Here is a 20,630-nt window from a genome sequence, read left to right on the forward strand (position 1 = left end):
CATCCAATTTGATTATCTGGCCAATGAAGAAATGCACTTTCTTCTTCCCCGTGTATTTTGCCACAACATAATCCCCCACATCTAACAACTGGTCTTCCTCATCTGATGTCATATATATATATATATATATGTTGTTGTCATATATGACCAGTAAATGTGAAAACTTAAGTGTCATCCATATTGGGTAAGCTCAGCCACCAATGGGGTAAGTTGAGCCAGTGGCTCAACTTGCCCCACATCTAATGGCTCATCTTACCCCGTGGCCACCATTTTGTAGAAAAATGCTAATAAAAGGGATTAGGCTAATCAAAATTATTTTTATTAGCATTCATATCATAGCTTAGAAAGCCACTAACTTAACCCTAATGTGTCTAAATATTATTCTACTTTTGTCTTCTCTAAATCATCTTCACTGTGGACAAACATGGAATTGACTTAGAAAGCACAAAAACACATTTTTATAAATATGTCCCTCACTTAGTTTGACATGTGGTGCTCCTCTCCACAAGTGTAAGTAAATGGTCCCGCCCCCCTTTGAATGTGGTCACATGGTCACATTTGTTTACTGTTTCTTAGAAACAGGGGGTGGCTCAGCTTACCCCCTGGCTCATCTTACCCCGCTCTCCCCTATTTTCAAAGCCATATGACTTTTTTGTATTCAGCACTCATTCATTACTTTAAAAAAACAGATAAATGAAGATGTTGTAAGAAGCAGTTTTAGAACTGTGCTGGAATGTGTGAAAAAACATGACCTTACCCATTGTGTCAAACCGTTTTGGAGCAATTCCAGGGTTATGGACGTGACACTTGAACTCAAAATGGCAACAAATGACCCAGTGCATGTTTTATTGTCTCCCAGTATTTAAACAGGTGTTGCATATTTTAAGGCTGTACCATACTGGAGAAGTGATAGAACAAGAGCAATTCCCATAGTACATCTAGGGCATGCCAGAAAACGCCAATAAAAGATGCGTTATGGATGTGAAAGTATCACTTTTCTTGGGTGACTGTACATTTTTATCAAACTCTGTGAAATTGTAAACCTAATGTCGAAATGGAGATATCCATTTGATAGAGGGGTCCAAGGTGAATATTAAAAAATCTTTGTTTAAAATATTTTGTATTTCATGCAGAGTTTCGGAAGGAAAAGTCAGCGTTATGGATGTGACGAAATTCCGTTATGGATGTGACGCGTCTGAAATAGACATGGCATACGTTTAGAAAATCAGCAATTTAACCACCATAACCCTTTGAAAAACTTTCTAAATATCAGCTAAAACTCAAAGTTCTTAAATAATATTTAGGATGGCTATTGTTTTGCTGTTTTGTGGATTTTAGCATACATTTCTGTGGCTTGTGGCAATAATATAGAATTGTACATGATCAAAGTTGATTTTAGCTTGGGTTTTACATTATAAGAAAGAAAGACTGACAGTGACACATTAGGTGATCAAAATATTTATTTATGTATGTATTTATTTGTTTATTGCCTAGGTGATATCTCTGGGAGTGGTTTTGATGTATTACATGTTGCTTTATTTTTGCATGGTGAGGTTGACATTTACATGGAATTGCCCTTTGATCACTTGAGGTGATTCTGTTCAGTCTTAGGAATGGATCAAGCACAAAAACTTAAATCTGCTCCACTGATTTGGACAATTAATTGGCCATCAAAAAATGTATGTCCTATTGTTTTGGGATAAAGGGTTGGCAGTGGGAGAGATATTCAAATCAGAAGGGTAAAATTTTCCATTCCATTCAGTGAGAAGAGTGAAAACCCCTCCCACTGCCAACACTTAATCCCATCAGGTCAAGTGATCAAAACGGTTTGTCCCAATGGGTAAGGTCATGTTTTTTCACACATTCCAACACCATTCTAAAACTGCTTGTTACAACAGCTTCATTTATCTGGTATTTTTAAAAGTTTTACTCTATTCAGTGTGTCTTGAAATTAACTCTTGTACTATTTTACTCAGTTCAGAGCCACAACCAACTCTGTTACTCTGTTACACAATTACTCTGTAATTTTGCTCCCACTCCAACTCCAAATTTTACTCTCTAAACTCAAAGTCTGGAAAAATTGCTCAGTCACTTTTCCTGTGTACGGTATGTGCTACAGCGCACGCATATCAACCGATCTGCTCATAATAAATAGGAGAAATATTTACACTTACTCGAGTTGATCTTCGGCTGGATCAAGTCAAAGATCAAAATGACATTGCTCATTGTCAGTGTCGCAGTTTTCAAGAGCCGATGAACCGCTGAAATTGAATTGCTGTCCTGAACCATGAATTGAATCATGAATTGAATCGCTGTCCTGAATAATCCGAAACGCCATCTCGCAAATCGGCGTGCCATCTCAACAAATTTTACCTCCAAACAGGTAGCCTAAACTATGGCTGACATTTTTTATCCTGTTTACAGTGGGCGTTCCCACCATGAAACAGAAACCAAGTGAAAACAAAAGAATGAAAGTTATCATCATGCTGTTACCATGTGAACAGTCTTTTATGAATGTGTAAGTGGGTGCTCAGCGTGCCAACTACAGTGTGACTGAGGAAGGTGACAAGTTTTATGTTTCATCTAATTTAGGTCATTTAAAAAATATATAATATTACTTGGCAGTGGGCACATAGGAAAGTGTAAAGTATAAAGTTTCTGTCAATATCATGCTTGTTTATAATGCTTGTGTGATAAAAACTCGCAAAGGTATTTATCTAAATGCATGACCTACTCATTTTAAACCTGCTGAGCTTCACCGGAGAAGCTCTCGACCTCAGAGGGTTCATATGCTTTGAAGAGATTGAGGAGTTTGTACAGACACCAGATGGGTAGGTGGGGACGTAATCTACTAAACCACATATTTAAGCTTAAAATATTGACTTTACCTGCGTAATGCACTTGGAGGAACGTCTGACTTCTCTGCTTGACCTGAGCAGCTGACCGTTCCATCTGGTATGCGGCCTTGCTCTCGAAACATGGTGGCTGCAGCGTGACTGAAAATCCCCACCGCGTCCCTCACACGGGTTTCCAGTGGATAGTCCCACTCGTCATACGCTATGGAAATCATTCCTGGGGGAAAGGTTTCAGGTGTACGCTCTGGGTTGCCAGATGTAAGACTGGGAACGATCCACACGAAGCCAGCGCCCACCAACCCGAGTGATCGGGCCTCGACCATCACCAGCTCGGCCTCGTCCTTGGAGCAGTAGAGCAGAATGACAGGCGACTGGATACGCTTGAGCTGCACATGTGCTCTGTCCTCAGGCTCACCAACGCCGTCTAGCGTCACCACGCTCTGCAGGTCCCAGCGGACGAAACTGTGCTCCACAGTCACGCGGATTGTCGTTACAAACTCCTGGTGGCCGGGGAACCTGGTCGTTACCACGGAGAACACGTGCCAGTCATATTCCTCCATGACAGCCAGCATGAGCAGGGCTTCTTGATGGAGTGAAGCGCTGAACTGGAAAAAAGATGAGCTGGCATCCTGGGAAGAAGAAATTACAGATTTACTATTTAAAACAATCAAAATACACAATTTAATCATCCAGAAGATGATATTCACCTTGAACCCTTTAGAATTTTCTATATTTCCGCATAAATATGACCTAGAATATCATCGGTCCTAAAAGTAGCAAATGAGAACCCAATTAAACAAATCAGACAAAAATTTTACACTTGGTCATTTATTAATTTATTGAGGAAAATGATCCAATGTTACATGTCAGTGAGTGACAAAAGTATGTGAACCCCTAGGATTAGGAATTAATTTGAAGGTGAAATTAGAGTTAGGTGTTTTCAGTCAATGGGTTACAATCAGGAGAGCGTTCATGCTGTTTTATTTAAAGAACAGAGATCTATCAAAGTCTGATCTTCACAATACATGCTAGTGGACGTGTATCATGGCACCAACAAAGGAGATTTCTGAGGAGCTCAGAAAAAGTTGTTGATGCTCATCAGGCTGGAAACGGTTACAAAACCATGAAAGAGTTTGGACTCCAAACCAATCCACAGTCACACAGATGGAGGAACTTCAGGAGCACTGTTACCTTCCTATGGAGTGGTGGGCCAACAAAGATCACTCCAAGAGCAAGGTGTATAATAGTCCGTGAGCAGGGGCGCAGATACGTTTTTTGAACTGGGGGGGACAAAGCTGCCAGCAAACCAACCCCACCCCCACGTAGCCTACGTGTGTGTGTGTAAAGTGTAAACCAGTGCATCCTGACCTTCTAACTATGCCTGTGTGTTGCGTGAGCGGCAGCCAGTCAACAACTCTTCGCAAAGTTTCCTTATGAAACAATATGCTCGCTGAAATTATGGCAGGGAACGCCAGGTTAAACATTAAAACTGCCTTCTGAGCACTGTATCTACAGGCTACCACCGAAAGAAGGAGGCTACCAGAAAGGCATCTCTACTCCGTACGGTTTTACTTTCACTACGACATTACTTTGAACAGACTATCAAAAAATTGCAAGGTGATATGATAAAGTAAGGCACAGTTTACTTACAGTCGTTGTTTTTTGAAAAAACGATGCAATCGTTTTCTGCCTTTTCGGTTTGGCACCCTTCATCATGCCGTGTTGGGGTCCTGAACTAGGAGCTGTCCCCGATATGCCTGTCAAACTTGTTGTGGGTAACCATAGCAACCAAGCTCGAGCTCGCAACCTGTGCAGTCTGCGCAGCTCAACCAACCGAATATCAGTCTTTGTTTTGTTTTATGTGAGTTGTTGCAACTATGTATGTACTGCTGTGCACCTCAATAAACCGAATGGTAATTAGTCTTTTGATTTTTCCGTGAGGTTTGCCTTATGCAAAGAAAGACAGCATAGACGTTTTTTCCTCCCTATAAGTGGGGGGGACCGAACGAGGTGAATTTAAATCTGGGTGGGACGAATCCCACCCGTCCCCCCCTCTATCTGCGCCCGTGTCCGTGAGGTCACAGAGGAACCCACAGTAACTTCTAAACAACTAAAGACCTCTCTCACATTGGCTAATGTTCATGTTCATGAGTCCACCATCAGGAGAACACCGAAGAACAGTGGTGTACGTGGCAGGGTTGTAAGGAGAAAGCTTTTTGGAGACTGCTCTCCAAAAAGAACATTAGTTTGCTAAAGATCATGCAGACAAACCAGAAGGCTTTTGGGAAGGTTTTATGGATGGATGAGAACACATGGTGGTGGTTGTATCAGTATCATGGTTTGGGGCTGTTTTGCTGCATCTGGTCCAGGGTGGCTTGCTGTCATTGATGGAACAATAAGTTCTGAATTATTTGAGAGCATTCTAAAGGAAAATGTCAGGACATCTGTCCGTGAACTGAATCTCAAGAGGAAACACGTAAGTTGTTCTACCAAAGAATGATAAAAGAAGAAGAAAGTTAAATGTTTTGGAATGGCCAAGTCAAAGCCATGTGCAGGATCTGATCCACAGTTACCACAAATGTTCAGCTGCAGTTATTACTGCACAAGGAGCTCACGTCAGACACTGAAAGTAAAGCTTCATACACTTTTGCCACTCACTGATCTGGAATATGGATCATTTTCCTCAATAAATAAATGACAGCATAATATTTTTGTCTCATTTGTTTAACTGGGTTCGTTATCTACTTTTAGCACTTGTGTGAAAATCTGATATTTTCGGTGATATTTAGACAGACGTATATACAGCAGTCTTGTGCAGAAGTCTTAGGCACAAATAAAGAAAAGCTGTCGAACAAAAATAGCTCAAAAATAATGAAATGTTTCAACTTTAAAAAATACTATAAACGGTCATCAGTAAACCATAATAAATGAGACAAAGTCAATATGTGGTGTGAGATGGCCCTTTGCTTTAAAGGGATCCTCCAGTGGATTTATTCTCAACCTTATTTTTAGTAAAAGTTGTCTCAGATTTCAAAAATCAAACTTTTATTTTCGGACACTAAATAGTGTTAGAGAAAAATGAATTTTCTTGAAAATGTCAGATGGGCTTCCTGCGGTGGTGACGTATGCAATGATGTCATGTAGCGGTTGCTTGGAGCAACTCAGCTGTTTTATATTCTCTATTTACAGTGGTGTTTGAAAGTTTGTGAACGCTTGAGAATTTTCTATATTTCTGCATAAATACGACCTGAAACAACATCAGATTTTCACACAAGTCCTAAAAGTAGATAAAGAGAACCTAGTTAAACAAATGAGACAAAAATATTATACTTGGTCATTTATTTATTGAGGAAAATGATCCAATATTACATATCTGTGAGTGGCAAAAGTATGTGAACCTGTGTTTTCAGTATCTGGTGTGACTCCCTTGTGCAGCAATAACTGCAGCTAAACGTTTCCGGTAACTGTTGATCAGTCCTGCACACCGGCTTGGAGGAATTTTAGCCCGTTCCTCCGTACAGAACAGCTTCAACTCTGGGATGTTGGTGGGTTTCCTCACATGAACTGCTCGCTTCAGGTCCTTCCACAACATTTCGATTGGATTAAGGTCAGGACTTTGACTTGGCCATTCCAAAACATGAACTTTATTCTTCTTTAACCATTCTTTGGTAGAGCAACTTGTGTGCTTAGGGTCGTTGCCTTGATGCATGACCCACCTTCTCTTGAGATTCAGTCCTGACATTTTCCTTTAGAATCTGCTGGTATAATTCATAATTCATTATTCCATCAATGATGGCAAGCCGTCCTGGCCCAGATGCAGCAAAACAGGCCCAAACCATGATACTACCAGAAGAAGAAGAAAAAGAAGAAGAAGAACAACAACAACTTTATTCATCACATGCTTGTGAAATTCCTCTCTGCATTTAACCCATCTGAAGCAGTGAACACACACATGCACACACACGTAAGCAATGAGCACACACACATACCCAGAGCAGTGGGCAGCTATGCTAACAGCGCCTGGGGAGCAGTTGGGAGTTAGGTGCCTCGCTCAAGGGCACTTCAGCCAAAGGCCGTCCCATATTAACCTAACTGCATGCCTTTGAACCACCATGTTTCACAGATGGGATAAGGTTCTTATGCTGGAATGCAGTGTTTTCCTCTCTCCAAACATAATGTTTCTCATTTAAACCAAAAAGTTCTGTTTTGGTCTCATGCGTCCACAAAACATTTTTCCAATAGCCTTCTGGCTTGTCCACGTGATCTTTAGCAAACTGCAGACGAGCAGCAATGTTCTTTTTGGAGAGCAGTGGCTTTCTCCTTGCAATCCTGCCATGCACACCATTGTTGTTCAGTGTTCTCCTGATGGTAGACTCATGAACATTAACATTAACCAATGTGAGAGAGGCCTTCAGTTGCTTAGAAGTTACCCTGGGGTCCTTTGTGACCTCGCCAACTATTACACACCTTGCTCTTGGAGTGATCTTTGTTGGTCGACCACTCCTGGGGAGGGTAACAATAGTCTTGAATTTCCTCCATTTGTACACAATCTGTCTGACTGTGGATTGGTGGAGTCCAAACTCTTTAGAGATGGTTGTGTAACCTTTTCCAGCCTGATGAGCATCAACAACATTTTTTCTGAGGTCCTCAGAAATTTCCTTTGTTCGTGCCATGATACACTTCCACAAACACGTGTTGTGAAGATCAGACTTTGACAGATCCCTGTTCTTTAAATAAAACAGGGTGCCCACTCACACCTGATTGTCATCCCATTGATTGAAAACACCTGACTCTAATTTCACCTTCAAATTAACTGCTAACCCCTAGAGGTTCATATACTTTTGCCACTCACAGATATGTAAATAAATGACCAAGTATAATATTTTTGTCTCGTTTGTTTAACTGGGTTCTCTTTATCTACTTTTAGGACTTGTGTGAAAATCTGATGATGTTTTAGATCATATTTATGCAGAAATGTAGAAAATTCTAAAGGGTTCACAAACTTTCAAGCACCACTGTATATCGTAGTTTTGCTAGTTTTACAAGTATTTTACCCAATTTATCAGTTTTTAAATAAGTATCCCTCATTGTGTGGCACATAAATGCCACAGTGATGCTAAAAAGAAAGCACAAGCTGGAACTAGACTGCATTTCTGCAGAGAACATTTAAAGTGTGCTTCCTCAGCTGTAGCAGAGGGTCACCGACAGAAACTGGATCAGACATGAGACCTCGCGCTATAAATTTTTTATTTTTTTTTTACATGATCTACATAAAGTGTGTGTGTGTGTGTGTGTGTGTGTGTGTGTGTGTGCGCTTTTATATACTACTGGGGACCAGATGTACCCACAAGGGTAGTAAAATCTGACAATTTTGACCTCGTGGGGACATTTGGATGGTCCCCATAGGAAAATTGCTGTTGTGCTAAGAAAAAAAAAAAGAGCCAAAAAGTTTCCTTTTCATTACTGAGGTTAGGGTTGGGGGGTGGCAAAATGTCCCTGACAGAAACTGGATCAGACATGGGACTTCGTGCTCCAAAATAAAAAACAGAAAGTGTGTGTGGCAAAGTGTGTGTATCGTGTGTGTGTGTGTGTGTGAGAGAGAGAGAGAGTGTAGTGTGTATGGCTGCGCACTCTAAGATCTCGGTTTAAAATGGCTCAACTCGCAGCATGACATGACACTTTGCAGTCTAAAATCTTTTTTTTTTTTTAACATGATCTTCAGCTGGTGCTGGGTAAATTAACAAAGACAGTGTGTAGCATGGTTTAAAACAGAGATTTTAGAGCTCAGCTGCACACCGAGCGACTTAACACCGAGATTTTAGAGTGCGCAGCCACACACGCTACACTATACACTCTGCTACAGCTGAGAAAGCACACTTTGCATTTTCTCTGTGGAAATGCAGTCTCGTTCCAGCTTGTGCTTTCTCTTTAGCATCACTGTGGCATTTATATGCTACACAATGAGGCATATTTATTTCAAAACTGATAAATTCGGTAAAATACTTGTAAAACTAGCAAAACTACGATGTGAACAGAGTATATAAACAGCTGAGTTGTTCCAGGCGACCACTACCTGACGTCATCGCAGACGTCACTACTGCGGGAAGCCCATCTGACATTTTTAAAGAAAATCTATTTTTCTCAAACACTATTTGATCTCCGAAAATAGAAGTTTGATTTTTGAAATCTATGACTACATTTACATAAAATACTTTTGAGAATAAATCCGCCATGGAGGATCCCTTTAAAAAAATAGTAGTCTGAGGTCCAGTGAGTGCAGTTTTATGCGGAAATGAGCTGTAGGTTTTACTGAGCATCTTCCAGAACTAGCCACAGTTCTTCTGGACACTTTGACTGTCACACTCGCTTCTTCATTTTGCACCAAAACCCAGCAGCTTCATTATGTTTGGAATATGCTGCTCAGATGCCAACTTTTTTTCTGTACCATTTAAATTTTGTGCTGGAAAACCAAAGTTTGGACTCTAAAATGTTTTTGTACTGACTCGATAATGTAGAAGTCATAAAATAGAAATCTATAACAAGGTTTATATGAAAAAAAAAATATATATAGGGTGCCTGAGACTTTCGCACAGTACTGTAGAATATTTTAAAGGGTTCACAAACTTTCAAGCAGCACTATAAAAAAAAAAGCAAGCATTGACTGTTTATTCGGCGGCACGGTGGTGTAGTGGTTAGCGCTGTCGCCTCACAGCAAGAATGTCCGGGTTCGAGTCCCGTGGCCGGCGAGGGCCTTTCTGTGCGGAGTTTGCATGTTCTCCCCGTGTCCGCGTGGGTTTCCTCCGGGTGCTCCAGTTTCCCCCACAGTCCAAAGACATGCAGGTTAGGTTAACTGGTGGCTCTAAATTGACCGTAGGTGTGAATGTGAGTGTGAATGGTTGTCTGTGTCTATGTGTCAGCCCTGTGATGACCTGGCGACTTGTCCAGGGTGTACCCCGCCTTTCGCCCGTAGTCAGCTGGGATAGGCTCCAGCTTGCCTGCGACCCTGTAGAACAGGATAAAGCGGCTAGAGATAATGAGATGAGATCTGTAATAAATAGAGCTCACTGCTGTTAACTGTTCATGTGTTTAATGTTGTTTACGTTGAACCTAAATTGTTAAATTTTATTTCATGTTTAATGAATTCAAAATATGAATAATTTACAGAGATGGAAATACAGAGAACGCCCTGCAACCTGTCTACTGGAGAGCACGTGAGATTGGGGAAAGTGGGTGGAGCTTCCAGGCAGTGCCGGTTAATATCGGAGCGTTCCAGATCTGATGTTTTTATTGGTGGAAAATATGAGACGGCTTTATTGGAGTGATTTTGAGTAATAATCTGCCATTGGTTTACTCCAGTGTTAAATGGCAGAGTTCATCTACACGATAGAGTCGTAAATCGTGATGGTGTGATATTGTGTGGAGAAGATTGAATTCTCGTCGTCAGTGAAAACATCACAGAGATAGAGAGAGAGAGAGAGAGAGAGAGAGAATAAGAGAAAGCTCAGCCTGGAGCAGTGCTGCAGCCACCAGCTGAGTGACTTCAGAGTAATGACTGCGTCTTTAAAAGGTGACAGAATTACTGCGTGAAACACGGAGTCGTTTATGCGCTTCAAAACTCATTCAGCTCATGAATAGCCGTGCACGCATACACACAGATATCCCGAGACACGGCGGGAGTCGGATTAAAAGACAGGAGTTATGCACACTGTGGCACTCACGTAAATGGGTTAAGCAGGTATAGAAAATGGGGTTTATATTATATTCCTGTCTGAGCTTCAAGCTTCAACAGAGTTCCACTTAAGAGAGAAAAATGGATGCAGGATGCAGCACTGAACATCGAGGAGAAAATCATCTCCTGTTACTTACTACACTCGCAGAAACCTGAGCTAGATCAGGATCTCGACACTCAAACTAGCAGCGTGGTCATGAATTCTGGTTTGTTCGACTGCCGTGAAGAGCAAACATTTTCACCGAAAACAGAAAAATTGTCGTCTGTCAGGAAAACAAACAAACAAACCCCACAGAAGCCCTTCTCAATCACTGCATCAGATCAAGGGGCGTGTCCCTCTGTGTGATCACCTGACTAGCAAGGCTGTCACTGATTGGCTGCATGACACTACTACAGCCTGTGGGAGAAAGAAATCAGCCCCAGCATCACGTCTCTCCCACACGGTTACCACTCGGTTCCACACAAATCCAAAATTATATTGATTTACTCTATCGGCATCTTTTTATTATTATTTTTTCATTTATACCAATCGTCTCTCATCCTGTACATATCGGGGACTTTACAGCAACGATGGCAGCAAATAAAGACTGCTGTGGTGGAAGGAAACGCTGAGCTGTACTCGGCAAAACGTCAATGCTGAATTCGAATATTATTTACACTTTTCGCAGTTCGGGCAAAGACACTTACAATGTGACAAATTTTACTGATTGGAGTGAACAGTCCTGTAGGCATCGTATAAAATCATATCATCTGTAGGATCGCTGAGATTATGCACAAAGCAATTAAAAAAAAAAAAAACCACAATTTACTGGAAATAAACGAATCGTGTGAAAATGATCAAATCCTGAAAAAAGAAATGATTCAGGTAAAAAAAAAACAAGAAGCCAGAGTCATCTATATCCCCTGCCCTATATACCAAGTTTCAAGATTTTATTTGTCACATTTTTCAAGTTCTGCTGCAGGAAACCAACCCTACGTCTTTACACTGACCTCAGCAGCCCATGGTATAAACCCACCAGACCTTTGGTCCAGGTGAGCTAAAAATTAAAATTTCTCACATTTCTTAGTACCAAAAGGCACATATACATTACTTAATCAACACATATACCAACTTTCAAGACCGTACCACTCATAGTTTTCAAGTTCTGCTCTGGAAACAAAACCTACCCCTAAGACTAACCTGAGAGACTCAGTCTGAAACTGTTTCCATGGAAACATGAAAAATTCAATTTTCTCAAATTTCTTAGGAGGAAAAGGAACATCTACATCACCTTGTTAACATGTATACCAAGTTTCAAATCCGTATCATGAATAGTTTTGGATATATGCTCCGGAAACGATCATTGCTCTTAGAAACTAAGTCAAAATCTAATTTTTATGTAAAATTTTTAAAGACTGTTTTTTTTTCAAAAATCCAAAATGGCAAAAGGCACCAGTTCACATGTTGCTTGATATGCACAGTGGTGCTTGAAAGTTTGTGAACCCTTTAGAATTTTCTACATTTCTGCATAAATATGACCTAAAACATCAGCAGATTTTCACACAAGTCCTAAAAGTAGATAAAGAGAACCCAGTTAAACAAATGAGACAAAAAATATTATGCTTGGTCATTTATTTATTGAGGAAAATGATCCAATATTACATATCTGTGAGTGGCAAAAGTATGTGAACCTCTAGGATTAGCAGTTAATTTGAAGTGAAATTAGAGTCAAGTGTTTTCAATCGATGGGATGACAATCAGGTACGAGTGGGCACCCTGTTTTATTTAAAGAACGGGGATCTATCAAAGTCTGATCTTCACAACACATGTTTGTGGAAGTGTATCATGTCACAAACAAAGGAGATTTCTGAGGACCTCAGAAAAAGCGTTGTTGATGCTCATCAGGCTGGAAAAGGTTACAAAACCATCTCTAAAGAGTCTGGACTCCACCAATCCACAGTCAGACAGATTGTGTACAAATGGAGGAAATTCAAGACTATTGTTACCCTCCCCAGGAGTGGTTGACCAACAAAGATCACTCCAAGAGCAAGGCGTGTAATAGTCAGCGAGGTCACAAAGGACCTTGGGGTAACTTCTAAGCAACTGAAGGCCTCTCTCACATTGGTTAATGTTAATGTTCATGAGTCCACCATCAGGAGAACACTGAACAACAATGGTGTGCATGGCAGGGTTGCAAGGAGAAAGCCACTGCTCTCCAAAAAGAACATTGCTGCTTGTCTGCAGTTTGCTAAAGATCACGTGGACAAGCCAGAAGGCTATTGGAAAAATGTTTTGTGGACGGATGAGACCCAAATAGAACTTTTTGGTTTAAATGAGAAGCGTTATGTTTGGAAAAAGGAAAACACTGCATTCCAGCACAAGAACCTTATCCCATCTGTGAAACATGGTGGTGGTAGTATCATGGTTTGGGCCTGTTTTGCTGCATCTGGGCCAGGACGGCTTGCCATTGTTGATGGAACAATGAATTCTGAATTATACCAGCGAATTCGAAAGGAAAATGTCAGGACATCTGTCCATGAACTGAATCTCAAGAGAAGGTGGGTCATGCAGCAAGACAACCACCCTAAGCACACAAATCGTTCTACCAAAGAATGGTTAAAGAAGAATAAAGTTAATGCTTTGGAATGGCCAAGTCAAAGTCCTGACCTTAATCCAGTCGAAATGTCGTGGAAGGACCTGAAACGAGCAGTTCATGTAAGGAAACCCACCAACATCCCAGAGTTGAAGCTGTTCTGTATGGAGGAACGGGCTAAAATTCCTCCAAGTCGGTGTGCAGGACTGATCAACAGTTACCGGAAACATTTAGTTGCAATTATTGCTGCACAAGCGGGTCATACCAGATACTGAAAGCACAGGTTCACCTACTTTTGCCACTCACAGATATGCAACACTGGATCATTTTCCTCAACAAATAAATGACCAAGTATAATATTTTTGTCTCATTTGTTTAACTGGGTTCTCTTTATCTACTTTCAGGACTTGTGTGAAAATCTAATGTTGTTTTAGGTCATATTTATGCAGAAATATAGAAACTTCTAAAGGGTTCACAAACTTTCAAGCACCACTGTATACCAAGTTTCATGAAGATATCTTCAGTAGTTTTAAATGTATGGCTCAGAAATGAAAACAAGACCGGATGGAGAGAATCCATTTCTATATCCCCTGCCAAACTTCGTTTGGGCAGGGGATAAAAAAATCATATGTGAAAAAATTAATAGTTAGGAAAAAAAATTATGCGAAAATAAATTACTTTATAAAGCAAAAAAAAAAAAAAAACAGCTTTAATAAATGAATTGTGTAAAAATCATCTGTAAATATTCTAATAATGTTTAAAAATCACATAAATAATGAATCATGTGTCAGAATCATATGAAAATAAATGAATCGCGTAGAAACAAATCACCTTAAAATGAATCAGTTGTGTGTGCATGCTATAAAAAAAAATCAATCATCAACATCACATAAAAATCAATGAATCATGGGAGAAAAAAAATTGCATGATGTCACTACAGCCATTGCTGTTTAAAGTCCCTGATATGGAGATAATCCACCTTGGGTTCCGGTCGTTCTCTCGGCAGCAGGTCGTGAATCAGTACAATGTCCTCAGCTACATGTTTATTGGTTTCTGTATAAAACGATGTGGACGCAGTTAAAGCAGCTGTGCAGCATGTGAAAGGCTCAAGGATGAACTGGACCAGGGGGACACACACACACACACACACGAGCATGTCTAATCGGCAAGGCCTACTCTCTCTTCAGGTGTCAGCCATTGATCACACACACACACACACCCAGAGAAGGGTTAATATTTAAATAAATAAATAACTTGTGCTATGTTGCACACAGGACTTGAATTCCCGTCAGTGTGGCACAGAGTTGCGTATCCCTCCGTCAGTGAACTCTGTTACTGCTTCTCTCTTCTCAAACATGACCTGCTGAACTTTATACGATCAAAGCGTGACTTTTTTTCCTTTACGACTCCATCAGACTCGTCGTCGTTGGAGCAGAGCAACGTTCAGGTTCGTTTACTGTGACTCTACGAGGTTGATTCTACTGATTCTTGACTTTAGAGATAAAAGATGATTCAAACGCAGGATAAATTCTCAGATAAATCTCTTTACAGCATGAATAAAAGGGAAAAAACCTGTAGCACTAATTAGCGAGTAACAAGTTTGTCTCTTGTGGGCGTGGCCTGCCTGGTTTTTCTTTCAAGTTCCGCTGAAAAACTTCAGCCAGTGAAATGTAATTCCTACAAACCAATATACAATTTATCAGTGTTGTAGTCGGGTCACTAAACCTCGAGTCCGAGTCCAGTCTCGGGTCCCCAGTGTTCAAGTCCGAGTCATTAACCCTTTGATGCAAAACATGGGTCAAAAGTGACCCGGCTGAGTTTTTATCTTCTATATCTTTGCAATAAATTAATTCCATCATTCAGTATTCAAGTTGGGCGGCACGGTGGTGTAGTGGTTAGCGCTGTCGCCTCACAGCAAGAAGATCCTGGGTTCGAGCCCCGTGGCCGGCGAGGGCCTTTCTGTGCGGAGTTTGCATGTTGTCCGCGTGGGTTTCCTCCAGGTGCTCCGGTTTCCCCCACAGTCCAAAGACATGCAGGTTAGGTTAACTGGTGACTCTAAATTGACCGTAGGTGTGAATGTGAGTGTGAATGGTTGTCTGTGTCTATGTGTCAGCCCTGTGATGACCTGGCGACTTGTCCAGGGTGTACCCCGCCTTTCGCCCGTAGTCAGCTGGGATAGGCTCCAGCTTGCCTGCAACCCTGTAGAACAGGATAAAGCGGCTAGAGATAATGAGATGAGAGATGAGTATTCAAGGTATTCCTCAATTAACTTGTTTTTGATCATCATACATCCTTATTTTATTTTTTCCTTTCTTACTTTTTGAATAAAAACCCTTTTTGTATCACTACCCTTCTAATGCACAACATGGGTCAAAAACGACCTGCATTCATTTTCCAGGTTATTTCATGTATGGCTGAGTGTTTCTATGATATACTTTTGAAATAAATTCATTTTGTCATTTCCTTTTCCAAATATGCAGGAAATATCTTGTTTTTGTTTAGCACAAATCATCATTTTTATTTTTCCTTTCTTAAGTTATGAACAAGCACAGCTTTTGTAATTCTACATCAAGTTTACACACATGGGTCAGAACCGACCCGCATGCATTTACTCCAGCGTTTGGTGGGAACTGTGAATTGTGCTTGTGTCAGACATTTCACAGCTCAGCACGGCGCCCTTTGCCCATCTCATACATGCAAGTAATGTTTTTCAATTGTTCGAACATTACCTTAGAAAAAAATTGATGATGTTTAGGTTCCCTTGAGAGTGAGTCGATTACTTGTCAGAAAGTTAAAAGTAATTACTATTAGCTACCGAGCTGTTGACATATTCTACTTTAGTTAGCTAATTTTATTGTAGTTGGCTTAGCTAACTACATAGTTAATAAATAAATAACTGGCCCCATTCACTGCTAAAGTAATTACTTGAAACAAATTATTATTATAGTATTAAGACATTTAATTTTAAATCACACTTGGATGACCCATGTGTAGTAATATAAAAAGTATTTTTGTTCATAAAGTAGGAAAGAAAAAATTAAATTAATGATTTTGGTAATTAAAAACAAGATATTTAAAGAATACTTGGAATATTCAATCATAAAATAAATTGATTTCAAAAGATAGAGCAAAGAAAAACTCAGTCAGCATGAAATAACCTGGAAAATGAATGCGGGTCATTTTTGACCCATGTTGTGCGTTAGAAGGGGTGTGCATATGTTTTGCATCAAAGGGTTAAAAAAAAAATTCAAGTCAGAGTCGAGTCCGAGAACAAGACTCCAACCGCACCATGTGACGGCGGCTGTTTCAGCGCCATTAACATTAGTTTATTCCTGAACATGACGTATGAACAGGTGAATGTGCTTCTCTTTGTCAGGGAGTGTGAAGTATTCTGTCAGAGATGGTTGGGAGACAGATGTAAGTGCAGAAAGTGTGTTTATTAATACAAGTGAAGATGGTAAACAATCCAGAACAGCAGGCAAAATCGTAAAACGCTGAAACAGGCAATCTATCGTAGACTCGGCAGAATCAAAGACAAGAAACAGGAAATCAGGGATCAGGAAACCAAACAAGGAAATAGGGCTCGGTAATGTGTCAGCAATGCAACTCAATACTTCGCAAAGCAAGTGTGTGTTCACACTTTTTATATCGGCGGGCTGATTGCGCTTTAATCCTGTGCAGGTGCGAGTCGTTTACGGCACACGTGTGAGAGTCCGCTTGGCACGTGCGCTGTCCAGAGCGCGCCCGAGAGTCTATCTGATGCACGCGCCAAGGCGCGCAGGTGTGACACTCTTACACGAAATTGGGACAAAAATTAATGTAGATATAAATATCTTGTGCCAAATTATTATGGCATGTTCCAAAAAATCAGAGGCCTCGTCTCCAATTTATGAGTCCGAATGCACGAGTCCAAGTCTGAGTCATCAGTGCTCAAGTCCAAGTCGAGTCACGAGTCCTTAGAATTAAGGCCCGAATCAGACTCAAGTACTACAAGCCTGTAATTTATACACCACTTTAGTCTGAGTTACGTTTTTGCTAGCTGCTATAGCTACATACACTCACCAGACACACCAATGATTTCTGCTATGTCCTTCACTGCTCCGTTTTTCTGTTCCGTAACGTTTCCCTTTATATACTGAAATGCTGAGCTTCATAAAATTGGTTCAAGGAATTGTTCAAGATAATCATTTAGATTTTTTAAAAAAATGTGTCCCTGTACAGTACAGTTAAACTGTCCGAGTTCACTGGAACTAAACTTCATTTGCAGTCATTAAAATTCTTGTTTCATTGTTGAATTAATGTGCGAATCTGTCGAGCATCTCGTTCTTTAGACATTTTCACTCTGTTCCCTGAACACATTCATCCCTGTGAAATACAACCCCAATTCCAAAAAAGTTGGGACAAAGTACAAATTGTAAATAAAAACGGAATGCAATAATTTACAAATCTCAAAAACTGATATTGTATTCACAATAGAACATAGACAACATATCAAATGTTGAAAGTGAGACATTTTGAAATTTCATGCTAAATATTGGCTCATTTGAAATTTCATGACAGCAACACATCTCAAAAAAGTTGGGACAGGGCAATAAGAGGCTGGAAAAGTTAAAGGTACAAAAAAGGAACAGCTGGAGGACCAAATTGCAACTCATTAGGTCAATTGGCAATAGATCATTAACATGACTGGGTATAAAAAGAGCATCTTGGAGTGGCAGCGGCTCTCAGAAGTAAAGATGGGAAGAGGATCACCAATCCCCCTAATTCTGCACCGACAAATAGTGGAGCAATATCAGAAAGGAGTTCGACAGTGTAAAATTGCAAAGAGTTTGAACATATCATCATCTACAGTGCATAATATCATCAAAAGATTCAGAGAATCTGGAAGAATCTCTGTGCGTAAGGGTCAAGGCCGGAAAACCATGCTGGGTGCCTGTGATCTTTGGGCCCTTAGACGGCACTGCATCACATACAGGCATGCTTCTGTATTGGAAATCACAAAATGGGCTCAGGAATATTTCCAGAGAACATTATCTGTGAACACAATTCACCGTGCCATCCGCCGTTGCCAGCTAAAACTCTATAGTTCAAAGAAGAAGCCGTATCTAAACATGATCCAGAAGCGCAGACGTCTTCTCTGGGCCAAGGCTCATTTAAAATGGACTGTGGCAAAGTGGAAAACTGTTCTGTGGTCAGACAAATCAAAATTTGAAGTTCTTTATGGAAATCAGGCACGCTGTGTCATTCGGCCTAAAGAGGAGAAGGACGACCCAAGTTGTTATCAGCGCTCAGTTCAGAAGCCTGCATCTCTGATGGTATGGGGTTGCATTAGTGCGTGTGGCATGGGCAGCTTACACATCTGGAAAGACACCATCAATGCTGAAAGGTATATCCATGTTCTAGAGCAACATATGCTCCCATCCAGATGACGTCTCTTTCAGGGAAGACCTTGCATTTTCCAACATGACAATGCCAAACCACATACTGCATCAATTACAGCATCATGGCTGCGTAGAAGAAGGGTCCGGGTACTGAACTGGCCAGCCTGCAGTCCAGATCTTTCACCCATTGAAAACATTTGGCGCATCATAAAATGGAAGATACGACAAAAAAGACCTAAGACAGTTGAGCAACTAGAATCCTGCATTAGACAAGAATGGGTTAACATTCCTATCCCTAAACTTGAGCAACTTGTCTCCTCAGTCCCCAGACGTTTACAGACTGTTGTAAAGAGAAAAGGGGATGTCTCACAGTGGGAAACATGGCCTTGTCCCAACTTTTTTGAGATGTGTTGTTGTCATGAAATTTAAAATCACCTAATTTTTCTCTTTGAATGATACATTTTCTCAGTTTAAACATTTGATATGTCATCTACGTTCTATTCTGAATAAAATATGAAATTTTGAAACTTCCACATCATTGCATTCCGTTTTTATTTACAATTTGTACTTTGTCCCAACTTTTTTGGAATCGGGGTTGTATCTGGAATATTCCTTTGGAATAAGTCCTAAAGTTCAACAGGAAGTTGCATCATCAGATCGTCCATGAGTATGAAACTGACTGAGGAAAGTAGAGTTCTGCATTCGCGTGGACACTCGCTGACTCCGTTTTGATCATTTGCAAATTCTATAAATGTATAACCCCCCCGCACTGTTACTCATGTTACTGAAGAGCAAAACGTTAGCAAAGAAACCTTATAAAAAAAGATGTTTTTGCCTTAGCGTTTAAAGCAAAATGGACGCATTGTCAGAGTAAGAGCGGGAAAAAAAATCATTTTATGAGTCTGAACATCCAACACAAAGCGAAAGAAGAGAACGGAGACGACACAATGCGACATGTAACACTGAAGCGTATTGTGTAAGAGACAATAAGGCGTGGCAGCTGAGAGACAGCAGTCAGCGCTCGCTCTTCAGACTCGTGAAAGAGGAATAAAGAGCACGTTTCAGTGCCGTAGTGGTGTTGATCATGGATTGGGGAGATGTGCGAGAGCTAAGGGAAGTCCAGGCTAATGAATTTTCAGTAGATTTACAGACTTTTACACTTTCTGAAGGTTTATACTTGAAGCCTCTGTGTGTAATTACCGTGTCTGTGGAGCGCTGATGGTTCGAATGGAATAATGTTGTATTTGAATTCGTCAGACGAGTCGACCACGGAGACGAATTACGTGGAGACAATTTGCTCATTGGTTCTCTACCAGAGAAACCAGAGTGTTGTGTATCATAACCACCAGGTGCTGCTCCTCATCTGCTTTCATTACGATGCAAGTTTACACTTTCTTTCTTTCTTTCTTTCTTTCTTTCTTTCTTTCTTTCTTTCTTTCTTTCTTTCTTTCTTTCTTTCTGTTCAAGGACAAAATGATTAATAAGAAAGTGTGCGTGTTAACTTTTTAAAATTTATTTCTTGTCCATGAGTTTGTACTTTCTAGTGTTGTAGTCGAGTCACTAAACCTCAAGTCTGAGTCCAGGCTCGAGTCCCCAGTGTTCGAGTCCGAGTCATTAAAAAAACCTTTGAGTCGAGTCCACTATTGATCCAAGTTGAGTCCGAGAACAAGACTCCAACTGCACCATTTGACGGTGGCTGTTTTAGCGCCATTAACATTAGTTTGTTCCTGAACATGACGTATGAACAGGTGAATGTCAAGAAGAAGAAGAAGCCTTTATTTTTGTCACATGTACAAGCAAGCAAGCATTTTTTTAAATTTACACCTCTAAGCACAAGTATAACACTAAAATATAGTATAACTAAAAAAAAAATCAATAAACTGTAAGTTAAAATCCGAAACTATGAATTTTGTAGAGAAAAAATATATATATGTAAATGTAATTTGTTAAGAGGTGCAGGAAGCCCTAGAATAACTTAAAAGCTAATCTAGCTAGGGCTTCCTAGGATGTGCATTCTCTTTGTCAGGGAGTGTGAAGTATTCTGTCAGAGATGGTTGGGAAACAGATGGAAGTGCAGAAGGTGTGTTTATTA

The 20,630-nt window shown here is 40.4% G+C and overlaps 1 protein-coding gene across 1 annotated transcript in view; it reads right to left on the reverse strand.

The window, feature by feature from the left end:
* Positions 1-20,630, reverse strand: part of grin2ab (glutamate receptor, ionotropic, N-methyl D-aspartate 2A, b) — a 191,662-nt gene that overhangs the window by 39,972 nt on the left and 131,060 nt on the right. Inside the window, exon 2 of the mRNA XM_060898552.1 lies at positions 2,889-3,484. Coding sequence (XP_060754535.1) covers positions 2,889-3,484 — 596 coding nt within the window. The remainder of the gene's footprint in view (positions 1-2,888; positions 3,485-20,630) is intronic.

This window comes from Neoarius graeffei, chromosome 18, assembly GCF_027579695.1.
Source record: "Neoarius graeffei isolate fNeoGra1 chromosome 18, fNeoGra1.pri, whole genome shotgun sequence".
Lineage (NCBI taxonomy): Eukaryota > Metazoa > Chordata > Actinopteri > Siluriformes > Ariidae > Neoarius > Neoarius graeffei.